General features: G+C 42.9%; 1 protein-coding gene and 2 long non-coding RNA genes across 3 annotated transcripts; 2 read left to right on the forward strand and 1 right to left on the reverse strand.

Moving 5' to 3' along the window:
• Nucleotides 1–4,744: 4,744 nt before the first annotated feature.
• LOC117813219 (early growth response protein 1-like) lies at nt 4,745–7,685 on the forward strand. The gene is made up of 2 exons (XM_034684345.1): nt 4,745–5,653; nt 6,099–7,685. Exons 1-2 carry the CDS (start codon nt 5,440–5,442, stop codon nt 7,247–7,249), a joined length of 1,365 nt encoding a protein of 454 aa, XP_034540236.1. The 5' UTR covers nt 4,745–5,439; the 3' UTR covers nt 7,250–7,685.
• Nucleotides 7,686–9,551: 1,866 nt separating this feature from the next.
• On the reverse strand, nt 9,552–11,230 carry LOC117813220. The gene is made up of 2 exons (XR_004631364.1): nt 11,078–11,230; nt 9,552–10,727 (listed from the first exon to the last, which is right to left on the reverse strand). It is a non-coding gene; the product is annotated as an uncharacterized LOC117813220 (long non-coding RNA).
• Nucleotides 11,231–12,375: 1,145 nt separating this feature from the next.
• Nucleotides 12,376–12,868, forward strand: LOC117813185. The gene is made up of 2 exons (XR_004631350.1): nt 12,376–12,484; nt 12,588–12,868. It is a non-coding gene; the product is annotated as an uncharacterized LOC117813185 (long non-coding RNA).
• Nucleotides 12,869–13,173: the final 305 nt, after the last annotated feature.

Genomic DNA, 13,173 nt, shown 5'->3' on the forward strand with positions numbered 1-13,173 from the left:
CAAGAACTGGGATGTTTTCAGCTTCCAGGAATTGTGTACAGATCCCTGTAACATGGGGCTGTGCATTATCATGCTGCAACATGAGGTGATGGTCGTGGATGAATGGCACAACAATGGGCCTCAGGATCTCGTCACGGTATCTCTGTGCATTCAAAATGCCATCAATAAAATGCACCTGTGTTGGTTGTCCATGACTAAGCTTGCCCATACCATAACCCAACCGCCACCATGGGCCACTCGATTCATAACGTTGACTTCAGCAAACCGTTCACCCACACAATTCCATACACACTGTCTGCCATCTGCCCTGTACAGTGAAAACCGGGATTCATCCGTGAAGAGAACACCTCTCCAAAGTTCCAGACACCATCCAATGTGAGAATTTGCCCACTCAAGTCGGTAACGACGACGAACTGCAGTCAGATCGAGACCAAGATGAGGACGATGGGCGTGCAGGTGAGCTTCCCTGAGATGGTTTCTGACAGTTTGTGCAGAAATTCTTTGGTTATGTAATCCGACTGTTGCAGCAGCTGTCTGGCTGGCTAGACTCAGATGATCTGTCAGGTGAAAATGCTGTATGTAGAGGTCCTGGGCTGATGTGGTTACACGTGGTCTGCAGTTGTGAGGCTGGTTGGATGTACTGCCAAATTCTCTAAAATGCCTTTGGAGACGGCTTATGGTAGAGCAATGAACATTCATTTCCCGGACAACAGCTCTGGTGGACATTCCTGTAATCAGCATGCCAATTGCACACTTGCAACATCTGTGGCATTGTACTGTGTGATAAAACTGCACATTTTAGAGTGGCCTTTTATTGTGACCAGCCTAAGGCACACCTGTGCAATAATCAGGCTGTCTAATCAGTATCTTGATATGCGACACCTGTGAGGTGGATGGATTATCTCGGCAAAGGAGAAGTGCTCACTAACACAGATTTAGACAAATTCGTGAACAATATTAGAGAAAAAAAGGCCACGTAAAAAAGTCTTAGATCTTTGAGTTCAGCTTATGAAAAATGGGAGCAAACACAGAAGTGTTGCGTTTTTGTTTTTGTCCAGTGTACTAATCTGTTTACATGTCTGAAGAGCTTTTATATTCATCATCCAGCAGGTGGCACTGCTGCTGCAGAGCTCCAATTAACTGCAGATGATAGAGGGTATATTTTTCCAAAAAGGTGACACAAACAATGTGTTTCAGAAGGTTTGGTTACTTTAAAAAGCTTTAAGCTAAAAATTCTGCAGCAAACAGCATCAACATCAAACCTGAAGTGATGCTTTATCTCCCAAATATTATCTTATTTATCAATATTTATGTCACAATATTTAAGTTCATAGTAATATACACACTTTGGATTACTGGAAGAGTAGCCTGAAGTTTTGAATCTCAGCTCTGATTTATTTATATATTTATATATATATTTATTTATATTTATAATCTGATTGAAGAACATTTCCTTGAGAACTTCATCACAAGTTTAAAAACGTTTCTGTTAATTTCTTCATGTCATGTGCTAATCCTTTAAAGTTTATATTTAACTGAAAGTAGAGCAAAAAACACATCCAATGTTAAACTTAAACATGTTATTGGTTAATAAAAATATATGCTAATATTACATTTGATGCAGCAGCACGTTTCAAACAGTTTGCACAGGGACATGTTTACTGTTCATCAGCTCTTCTTGGAACAACACTCTGTAAACGTTGGTGAACCCAGCAGGCCAGTTTCTGGACTTCAAAGTGAAATGTCCCATTCTTGCCTGATAGAGGATTTCAGCTGCTCAATAGTTCAGGGTCTTCTTTGTCATATCTTTAGTTTCATGATGCTCCACAAGTTTTCTATGGGTGAAAAGTCAGGACTGCAGGCAGGCCAGTTTAGCACCTGGACTCCTCTACTACAGAGCCATGCTATGTACAGAAGTTGGTTTGACATTATCTTGCTGAAATATGTAAGGTCTTTCTGAAAAATGCATTGTCTGGATGGCAGCATATGTTTCTCCTAAACCTGTATATATTGTTCAGCTTTAATGGAGCCTTCACAGATGTGAGAGCTACCCATGTCAAGGACTCTTATGGGATGCTGGCTTTGAACTGTGAGCTGATAACAAGCCTGGTGGTCCCTCTCCTCTTTAGAGCGCAGGACACAGCGTCCATGATTTCCAAAAAGAATGTCAGATTTTGATCAGACCACAGGCCAGTTTTCCACTTCCCTTCAGTCCATCTTAAACAGGCTCAGGTCCAGAGAAGTCTCTGGTGTTTCTGGTTCATGTTTATAAATGGTTTCCTCTTTGCATGGCTCAGTTTTAACCTGCATTTGAGCATTCAGGGATGAACTGTGTTCACAGACAATAGCAAGTGTCTTTGAGCCCATGCAGTGATTTTCACTACAGAGTCATGTCTGTTTTTAATGCAGTTACTTCCACTTCAGAGTCATGTCGGTTTTTAATGCAGTGAGCCCCACTACAGAGTCATGTTTGTTTTTAATGCAGTGCTGAAGTCCATCTACAGAGATGTCTCCAGATCCTCTGAATCTTTTAATGATAATATGTGATATAATGAAATCCACTAATTCTTTGTCATTTCACTTTGAGGAACATTATTCTGAAACTGTTGAACTATCTGCTCACGCAGTCTCTCACAGAGTGGCGACCCTCTTCCCATCTTTCCTTCTGATGGACTCAGCCTCTCTGGAGTGTCCTGTTTACACCCAGTCATGTGACTATCAGATTTTTAGGTAAGTAAGATGGTTTTACAATAACAACATAAATCACTTTCAAATTTAACGTTGTGTTCTGCTTATATCTTTGCAAATTTGACACCATTTTACACATACAGTGTAATGTAATGTAGAAAATGAAATACAATGCAGTGAATCATGGTTATAGTAATGAGTAAAATAAACAAAGCATAAAATCTAACAACATATAATCATTATAGCATTGTGAGCATTTTGGGCTGATGGTGTGTGTATCTGTGAGATGCACTGAAATTCTTTTCACTGCAGTAATAGAAAATAAAACACAAAGTTTAAACTCGACAGTCACAAAACACGAGTATTATCAGGAGCATGTATACAAAATGTAAAGTCCACTAGAATACATCTTTTCAATAGATTTCAATGACTGTAATGAAGCAGTTGAACCTTTACATGCGTGTTACACTGACACCTTAACTCTGACCCAGGTACCTTAGTGAAGCACATGTAGAAGGACAGTGACAGTGACAGTGTGTCTCTGTGCAGAGCTGTAGTTAGTAGACGTGATAGAGGGAGAGTGGAGCCTTGCTGTTTAGACCAAACATCAAAAAACAAGCTGCTGACGGTGCTCCGGTCCGTCTCTCGGTAGTATCACATACATGTTCAATACTTTGATTTCCGGTGCAATAATGCAATAATGCAATAACCATGTGCAATATTTCAATCAGGAGAGACACAATTTTAATATTAAAGATTATTTATTACAACTGAGTGAATAATGAAACTTGACAGAAATCTTTGGCGTAAGGACTCTATGGGGATACTTTTGTGAGCGTAGGATGTGCAAATTTGACAGCAGAAGAAATCCCCCTAGAGTCCAGACACCGGTGGTGGTGGTTGATGAAGTCCAGGAATTGAAGACTTTGCGGAGACCAGGTGGAGATGGGGAGGTGGAGGTGTGCGCACCATCAATGCAAGAAAGACTTAGCAGGAGAGAGAGACACATTTAAAAAGACAGCAGAAATTTGATAGGCTGATGTTAGGGGCGTGCCACTAAGCTATTGGATGACAGCCGGCGCTGATTAACCAATGACAGCTCCGGAACATACAGCTGGAGCGGGTGAGCTATTGAAGAGGAGAGTTAAATAACTGCTGTGATTGCTTTTATAGTCTTCCTGTCTGAACTTTCGCTAGAGCTACATTGTAATTTATTCTATAACATATTTTATTATGTCCTTCATCCAATCTGCAATCAGACTGTTTAACACCAGCACTACAATGTCCCGTTAATCATCTTTTCTAATTTTTCAATCAACTACATGGCAGTTACTGTGTGACTTGGCACATTCACAAATAACTATTGTATCCATCTGAATTGCACTGTTCTTCACACTGTGTATTTTTTATTTTTTTTTAAATAACCTGGTGCAATTTTATCCATGCAATAACTTACCTTACTATCTATTTTTCAGATAGAAGTGTACATAGTGTGTATGCATCTGTAATAGTTGCCATATTTTATTCTATTTTATTTTATTCTATTTTATTTTATTCTACTCTATTCTATTTTACCTTTATCATCATTGTTATTATTGTTATTATATTTTTAACTATGTTAGTACATTGTTGTATTCCCCTGTCCTGTGTTGTAAGCTGCTGTAACAAAAGAATTTTCCCCAATGGGGGACCAATAAAGTATGTATATTTATCTACATGTGCACTCTGGCGTATGCTAATTTAACTTATTTCATGTCTTTAAAGTACTTCTATACCTTTCTTTGTACAGATAGTATTTTGAATTTTTGGATTTGTGTTTAGGTGTATATATTTATTGTCCTTACTGTCTTGTTGTTAAGTACCAGTGTTCCATTCACCACGTCAAATTCCTTGTGTGTGCGAGCTCCCTTGGCAATAAAGCTTTCTTGAATCTTCAACCTTGAATCTTGAAACAGAAACAGAAATCTAGTAAGTGAAGCTGCAGGTCGGGCCTGAACTCGCTCTCAGATCAGTCCGACAGGAAAGCACCCATATAAGGCCCGAGGAAGTGATGATGCGGCTGGAAGCTCTCCATGTGACGTAGAGGCCAAAAAAACTGCTTTGCGCCGTGACGTGTCACGGAGGTTTCCGGCCATGGCGGTTGGCTGAGCTCCCTGAGCGCGCCGTTAACGGCTCCGGTCCGGCGGGGAAAGGGACCCACCGACCCGCACCGAGATCTAGTCTCTACCGGATCCTTCACGCTCCAAAAGCTGCAGCACAGACCGCGAGGGGGGCACCGGAGCGTCCAAGTCAGCCCGGGCTTCACGCTCAAACCCCGGACCAAATATGGGCTTCCTCCCTGCCATATTTGGGAATGTACGTCACGCAGGAGTCTTTATAAAGCCGGGAATCCTCATTGAAGAATTCTGACAGGAGTCAGGTTCAAGGTGTCAGCAGTCTATGGTCAGCACGCGCTCATGAAAAAACAGACCGGAAACAGACCCTCATGTTTACTCCCTCTGATGACTTCATCACAAACTTTTTAAAATAATCCTCCTCTACCCGGGACCAGGACCCGGATCAACAGACCCTCCAGCCTTGGCTTCCTCAGAGCATCAGCGGCCCCAGCAGCAGCGTCAGCCCGGCCGGAGCACCTCTCCGACGGGCACAGCAGCGGAGCCCGACCCGGTCCCGGTGCAGAAGCAGCCAGGTGCGCAGCAGCGGCTGAGCTCTAGACCCACTTCCACCTCCTCTTCCTCTTCATACAGAGAGATGGCAGCGACCAAAGCGGAGCTGTTCCTCTCCGCCCTGCAGATCTCGGACCCTCTAGTCGGCCTCCCGCAACCCCTCTCTCCGCTGGACGGCTTCTCGAAGCTGGAGGAGCTGCACATGCTGCTGCAGAACGCGGCGGCGGGAGGCTCGCTGCTGGCCGCCTCCGCTGCAGAGGGAACCGGGCTGCTGAGCGGAGAGCCTGGGGAGTACGGAGGTGAGGAGCCGGGGGAGATGAGGGGGTCGGGCGGAGGAAATGTGTTGAATGTTTATTTAAAAACAAGATAAAGTTTGATATGCAGGTAAAGTAAAAAAATGCAGAAAAGTTTAACCCTTAAAGTAAAAAGTTAGAGAGATGAAGGTGAAGTGTGGAGGTTTAAAGAGAGGGTGAGCTGTGACAGATCAACGTGTGTCTGTCAGGGAAAGATTGATAAAAGATTTCAAACGATTATTTGAGCTTATTGATTGATGAAATAAACAGCTGTGTTCTTTATTATTTTTTATTAAACCGTAAAGGTTTCTTCATCTCATCTGTCACTCACTGCTGCAACTCCTTAAATCAACAGTTGGCTGACTCAGATTACAGCAGAGTCTCTCAGGTGCTCTGTGACCATGTGACCAGTTGTTTCCTGTCTCACCTGAGCTTCTTCTTCCTCCCTCAGACTCTCTGTCCGAGCTGCCTGACCTGCAGTCCCTCCCCCCTCTTACCCCCCGCCTCACCCCTCTGGCCTACAGTGGACGCTTCTCCTTCGAGCCATCGGTTTCCAGTAGCGGCTGCGGTAGTGGCCTGTGGGCGGAGCCTCTCCTCAGCCTGTTCACAGGGTTGGTGAGCATGGCGGCTCCTCCCCCCACAGCCTGCAGCCTGTCATGTTCTTCATCCTCATCAGCCTCATCACAGTCCCAACAGAGCTTCAGCTGTGGAGGTGGCGATGTGGCTTCTGTCTTCTCTTCCACGCCAACGTACACCACCACCACCGGCTCTGAGATGCTCCTCCACCCTGCTGACCCCCAAAACTTTCAGCCGCAAGGCCCCCCTCCCGCATATCCCTCCTCCTCCTCCTCAAGGCTGGGTGCCCCCCTACCCCCCCTGGTTGTGCCAATGCTGCCGGATTACATGCTGCCTCAGGTGCCACAGAACGGCGAGCTGAGTGTGGACCAGAAACCCATCCTAACGCAGACTCAGCCCCCTCTCACCCCTCTCTCCACCATCAAGGCCTTCTCCTCTCAGATCCAGCCTCTAAGCTCCGCCAACCAGGACCAGGCAAACAAGTCCAGGACCAGGAAGTTGCCTGCAGGCCGGCAGTGTAAGACGCCACCACACGAGCGTCCTTATGGCTGCCCAGCCGACGGCTGCGACCGCCGTTTCTCCCGCTCTGACGAGCTGACTCGTCACGTGCGTGTGCACACAGGTCAGAAACCGTTTCAGTGTCGGATCTGCATGCGCAGCTTCAGCCGCAGCGACCACCTGACCACGCACATCCGCACGCACACCGGGGAGAAGCCGTTCGCCTGCGCTGAGTGCGGACGCAAGTTTGCCCGCAGCGATGAGCGCAAGAGACATACCAAGATCCACCAGAGACAACGAGAGCGCAAGATCTGCTCCCCATCCACCCCCCTCCCCTACTCCTCCCCTAACACCTCCTCCCCCTGCTCCTCATACTCTTCCCCCACTCACAGCTCTTCTTCCCCCGCCCCCCTTTTCTCTTCGTCCTGCTTCACCTCCTCCTCTCTGTCTCAGGTCTACTCCTCATCTCCCTCCCCTAACCTGTACTCCTCCTCCTGCTCCTCCCCCATGAGCAGCCCTCAGTCTTAGCCCCCCCACACAACTCCAGGAGGCTCACCTGCGGCACCATGACCTTTGACCTCAGACTGACACTCTGAGCATGGACACAGACTGCATGTTTGATGCCTTGAGGTCAAAGGTCAGCAGAGATGAGGAACAGCACTTTGTGTTTCTGGATTATTTGAGAGGAGAGAGGAGCAGAGAGAGGAGCAGAGAGACGAACTGAGAGAGGAGCAGAGAAATGAACTGAGAGAGGAGCAGAGAAATGAACTGAGAGAGGAGCTGGAGGTCTCCCTCTGAGCGGAGGAGAGTTGTTTTTAAGTTCAGACTGTGGACATTTAGGACTGTACAGAGTATTCTACCTACTGTGTAGGTTCAGGGATGTTTATATGTTTACGTGCAGCTCAAAGTGTTTTTACATGTTTCCTCTTTGATTGAATAAAGAGTGGACGAACTGCTGCTTTCATTCCGGTCCCTCTCGTGTAATATGTTCATGATACTGACTGTCGATCTGTTACCTCAATCAGAGAGCTTTTTAATATTTGATCAGTGATCAGAGTTCATCAGTCAGACAAATGTTCACACATTGGAGAGAGAAGAGTTTCAGAGCCCGGCGTTGCTTTGTCTTCATTTTGAGCCTGAAGAGTCTGAAGGTTTCAAACGTTGTGATGTTTCCAGGAGATTAGTTCATCCTGCAGCAGGTAAACATACGGTGGCCTCTGAGGGCAAACTGCTTAAACATTTTACTGAACGTAAAATCATCAAACACAAAAAAGATTTGCCATATTTCAGAAGACAACAACATTTCATAACAGGCATAAAAATTTAAAGAATAATACAAATATTTTAAAACTGTTTGAAAAACCTAATCAAGTTCGAAAAAATCTGATTTTTTCTTTGGCTTAACAGTTTTTATGACACCTATTTTTTGGCCCATGAAATGTTTTTACATTTTACAAGGAAATATTTTTGTGCCAGTTTAAATTGTTTCAGTGTTTGATGAAATGTTTGTTTAATTCATGAAATGATCGTGTAGTTGAACTTCAGGGCCACCATACCTGCCGCAGGATCAACTGCAATTCAGAGACAATACTGGACAAACATGAAGGATCATAGCTGACCAGACGGTGAGCAAAGGGTTAATAGATTCTTTGTTTATAAGCATACAAAAGAATAATGAGTTTATAGAAACAACAACCGCAAAAAGATATGAGGCTGCAATAAAATAACTAAGCTCAAAGCCAAATTCAAAGGTGCAGTCACATGAACACACACACACACACACACACACACACACACAATCTGTTATTTATGTCAGCGGTAAATCCAGTGTGTGTGTGTGATTTTGTGTATGTGTGTGTGTGTAACAGCCAATAGGATCAGACTTCGTCACAAGCAGCTCCCAGCAGGAAAAACAAGTCAGCCTCAGTCCAAATATGGTCTTTCCTGTCGCTGCAGCGGACGTCCTGACGCCCAAATAAGGGATTTCCTGCTCCTGCTGCCGGCCCTCCACTGGCGGGACGCCCGGACTTTGAGTGTGTGTGATGTAACCACTAGTCTGACAGGGAAGGCAGGTTAGACTGTGGTGTGTGATTTTGTGTGCGTGTGTTTGTGTGTATGTGTGTGTGTGTAAAAACTTGAAGTACAGAGACACATTCAGAGATTTTTCACTTGTCGATTCTCTCAGAAATACGACTTTAAACGTCATGAAGCAGAGATAAAACCTGAACCGTGAGACGTCTCAAAGTTTCCACTTCACAGTTTTCAGACGTTCACTGCGTCTAAAGTGAGGAGCTGATTTGTATCACTCTTAAAAAAATGTGAAGGAGGTTTTGACAGTTCTAATGAGACTAACTCTGACTCAGGCAGAATGAACCAAAAAAACAACCCATCACTTAGTTTTTTTAGCTCTTCTTTCATGAGTTAAATTTAAAGATTGAAGACTTTTCTGTCCTGCAAACAGACACATCTCGGTTAGCACTCAGGACCAACTGCAGGACTTGTGACATAAAATGGCACATTAAAGTGTGCTCTCTGTGAGCAGACATTGTTCTCTGACAGGTTTCAAACTGAAAATATGATTTAAAATAAAATACACAGAAAATAACTAAAGGAAGAAAAGTCTGTTTTTTTACATTTATTTAATAGAAGCCGAGTATTGTGAAGATGTGTTCAATCAGACGACCAAAAAAAAATTACATTTAAGAAATTGTTTTTTGCAAAACCAGAAAAACTTTTACAAACGATGAGACGATTTTACAAACAACGGAACATTTTTACCAGTTACAAATTTACAAATTCAGATTCTGACAGAAAAGGAATGTTCAGACAATTTTTAAAATAAAATTATATATTTTTATTTGTATAGCACATTACATACCCAAGGAAACACAACATGCTTCACAATTACAACACTTGAAAATTACAGAGGAAATCAAGTTAATAAAATACAAAGTACAAACATTTTATATGCATTTGTACAAAATTTCCGAGCACACAATCTCCACATCACAATACCCACACATGGAGTTCGATGCGCTCACACATACATTCACACAACCCAAAGTGTAAACTGATGAAAAAATAAATGTTTTCAGCCTGCCCTTAATACTGCTCAGAAAGGATAAACAACCCTGTTTTCACTTAAATGTTTTAGATTTAGACTGGTAAGAGAACAGCTCAAAATGTGTTCCTGCCAATCAGAATCTGATTGTGAATTTCAAAATAAATGTATATGCTACATTTCCAATGGTTTTTATTATGAAATTCCATATATAACTGTGATTGTCAGGAACACATTTTAAGGTGTTCTGTTGTCAGTCTCAATCAAAATATTTAAGTGAAAACAGGATTGTTAATGTCAAATATCAATTCCCTGGCTGTTGCATATTTTCATATTACATACGTCTTTTATTTTGAAAATCATTGGTATATTCTTTTTGTGGTAGAATCTGCTGTTTGTAATTTTGTTTCTTGACTGGTAAAACTGTTTCACTGCTTCAGTAATTCTGATTTTGTTTTCTTAAAGGTATATTTGTTTTGGCCTTCATTAAAATGTTAAGCGAATATAATTCTGTTTTTTAAATTGTTAAAATGTTTCCAAATGTAAATTTGTCTCCACCTTGTAAAAGTGTTTCATCCTTTTTAAATTTGCATTGCACTTTCCATCCACCATATCAGACTGTGAGATGTAGAGGAGAACATTGAACAAGAGCTCCCTCTAGTTGTGGGAATCTATCACTGCTCGAGACACTTCTATTTTAAACAGACATTATTATGATTATTTATTTTTATTTTATTTTTTAAGCTTTTTCTTTTATTCAATACACAATTTACTTCTACACAAACACCTGTCACCTGCTGGATCATCTGAAAAAAATGACCCCCATGTGAGCTCCTCCACTCCACTGGTTTAAAGAGCATCAGACAAACTTACGTGTAAATATTAGGCGTCACTTTTTCTCCACTTTTCGGTGTTTTCTGAAGCATAAAAACGTGAAAGCAAAATCTGTAAAATAAAATGAAAACTTGAACAGAAAGAAAACAAAAAGTGAAAAAGGCACTAATCGTTAAGGTTTGTAAAGTAGAAGTGCAGTGTTCAGAGGGATAAAAGTACAATGTAGTGAAATGTGACCCCCTAAAGGTAAGTACAGGTAGGCTACAGAAACTCATCATAAACCACATCCCATCTACATCAGGTACTGAACCTGATATAGAGGGGATGTGGTTTTTGGGAAACAGAAGACCAGGAGGTCAGCATTTTTACATTTATTAAAGAAAGAGCTAATAATCTGAGTGAATCTGAAACACATGCTCTTTCGCTGAATGACCACTAGGACGAGCTCGCGATCCTCTTACCTGGACCAGCAGGGTCACGGGACAGGACTGAGCCAGAACCAGACTGTGTTGGTGTTCGAGTCCAAAGGTGCACAGAGCCGAGGAGGTGAATTCTCTGAGGACTCTGTTTTTCCTCCGTGAGACCGAGTAAACGTCAGATCCTGATTTGAAGGACAGGACACCGAGAATGGCGTTAATGGGTAATTCAAAGGAGTGATGGGGTCAGTGTTTTAAATTCATATCACCATAGTTTAGGTCAGGTGTGTTTCTGTTTGGTGAGCTGAAAGGTAAACAGTGACCGTCGTGTGATCACCAAGATTGCCGATGTTGTTGATGTTTGTCGTAGTTTTGGAGATGCTGTAAACATTAGACACCTGTTAACATTCACAGTAGAAACTTGTGCGCGTACACCTCGCGTGGGCGTGTGCGAGTTTCCGTAGTGTAGTGGTTATCATGTTTGCCTCACACGCAAGTGTCAGGCAAACGTGATAACCACTACACTATGGAAACCGATGACGCAGTTGGTAAATAGTCATATCAAAATATATAATTCAAACTTGAATTACGACGGCACGGTTTGGCATGGACGTGGTCCACGGATCGGTTGATGGGAAAAAAAAAAGTTGCGCATGTTCACGTGATGACCGCATGTTCAATCCACACTCACTCGTCAAGCGCAGCGGTAGTCATGGCAAGTGAAGGAGCAGAGGAACTTGAAAAACCCTCCTGCATCTTGTAAGTTACATGTATGGGAGCATTTTGGTTTCACTGTGAAATACAATGAATGCTGAATGTGCTTGAGCCACATTATGAAATCCGTTGCGCACCCACTAGACCAGAGGCCGTCAATACGCGGACCGCATTCGGCCGCCTATTTGTGGCCCCCTATCTGTTATCCCTTCACTCTGTGTTTTGGTCGGGTCACCGTGTGTTTACCAGGACTTGTCTCCATGTCAACGATACGCAGACAGGCTGTTACTGGGTCACTTAGAGTCCACTGCTGTGCAATTTTTAACTTTCACTTTCGTTTATGGAGCAGTTCTCATATTGGCACTTTGCCAGCTGAAGGACCCTAGAATGCACGAAAATGGTGTGTTCCAAGTTTGCTGCTCAAAGAGAAGTGGGCGGTGAAAATCAGCGATTGAAAGAAGAATGGAGTGAAACTTTTGAATTTCCTCTGCTCCTTCACTTGCCATGCCATGCCATGAAATGCAGTGAATGAGGCAGGACTGAGCACACAGTTAGGGTGCTTTGCACATGCAGTACATTTTGAGTTGAATGTTGTTTTTATTTAATGGGCAAAGTGTTTTACAAAATAAATGGAGGGACAAAGTTGTCTTTGTCTCATCTTCTTTCTTTTTTTCATTTTTTTTGCTGACCCGAAAAATGATCCGATCCGTGACTCAAATCCGTGATCCGATTCGAACTGTGAGTTTTTTGAAGAATTATTTTGCACTTAATCATTCAAATATTTTATGTAATCCATTTTGATCGGAGTCTGCTCTTCATCTCCGTTCCTTTCCTGTTTCAGGTGCTGAGTTTGACGTGAACCATCTGAGAGAGAAGCTAATGTTCTGTGAGAGAGCACCAGTTGTAATTGATTACATACACTCTAAAGAAACAAGGAGACATCATTCAAGAGTTTCCTTGAACGGACCAGCACAGCGAATAGAGCAACACCACAGGGTCACTAATGTTACAGACAGTGCTGTGTTTGGTTTGTGTTTTTGCCTTTAAGAACTCAGTGTCCAGTTGCCGTAGGGTTGGGTTGTGCTTGTGTGTGTTCTGCAATAAAGTGGCTGGAGTTCCTCACTGGTGTCCTCTTTATTATTTTATTAAGTTTATATAGCTAAGCAAACCCAGAACGCTCGGTTACACTAAGTTACTCATGTATTTGCATTCAGTGACAGCTGATGCAATTAATCGGGAAGATGATCACCGATCAATCGAAAATGCTAGGAGGCTCTGATCCAAAAGTAGAGATCAGGATCTGGTAATCCCAAAGCTTTGCACTGAGGACAAAAATCACTAATACTTGTGCTGCACTGATTCATACCGACACGGGACTTCCACCAGATGTTACAATGTTACAATGTCATTTAGCAGACGATTTTATC

The sequence above is a fragment of the Notolabrus celidotus genome, chromosome 5, assembly GCF_009762535.1.
Source record: "Notolabrus celidotus isolate fNotCel1 chromosome 5, fNotCel1.pri, whole genome shotgun sequence".
In the NCBI taxonomy this organism is placed as follows: domain Eukaryota; kingdom Metazoa; phylum Chordata; class Actinopteri; order Labriformes; family Labridae; genus Notolabrus; species Notolabrus celidotus.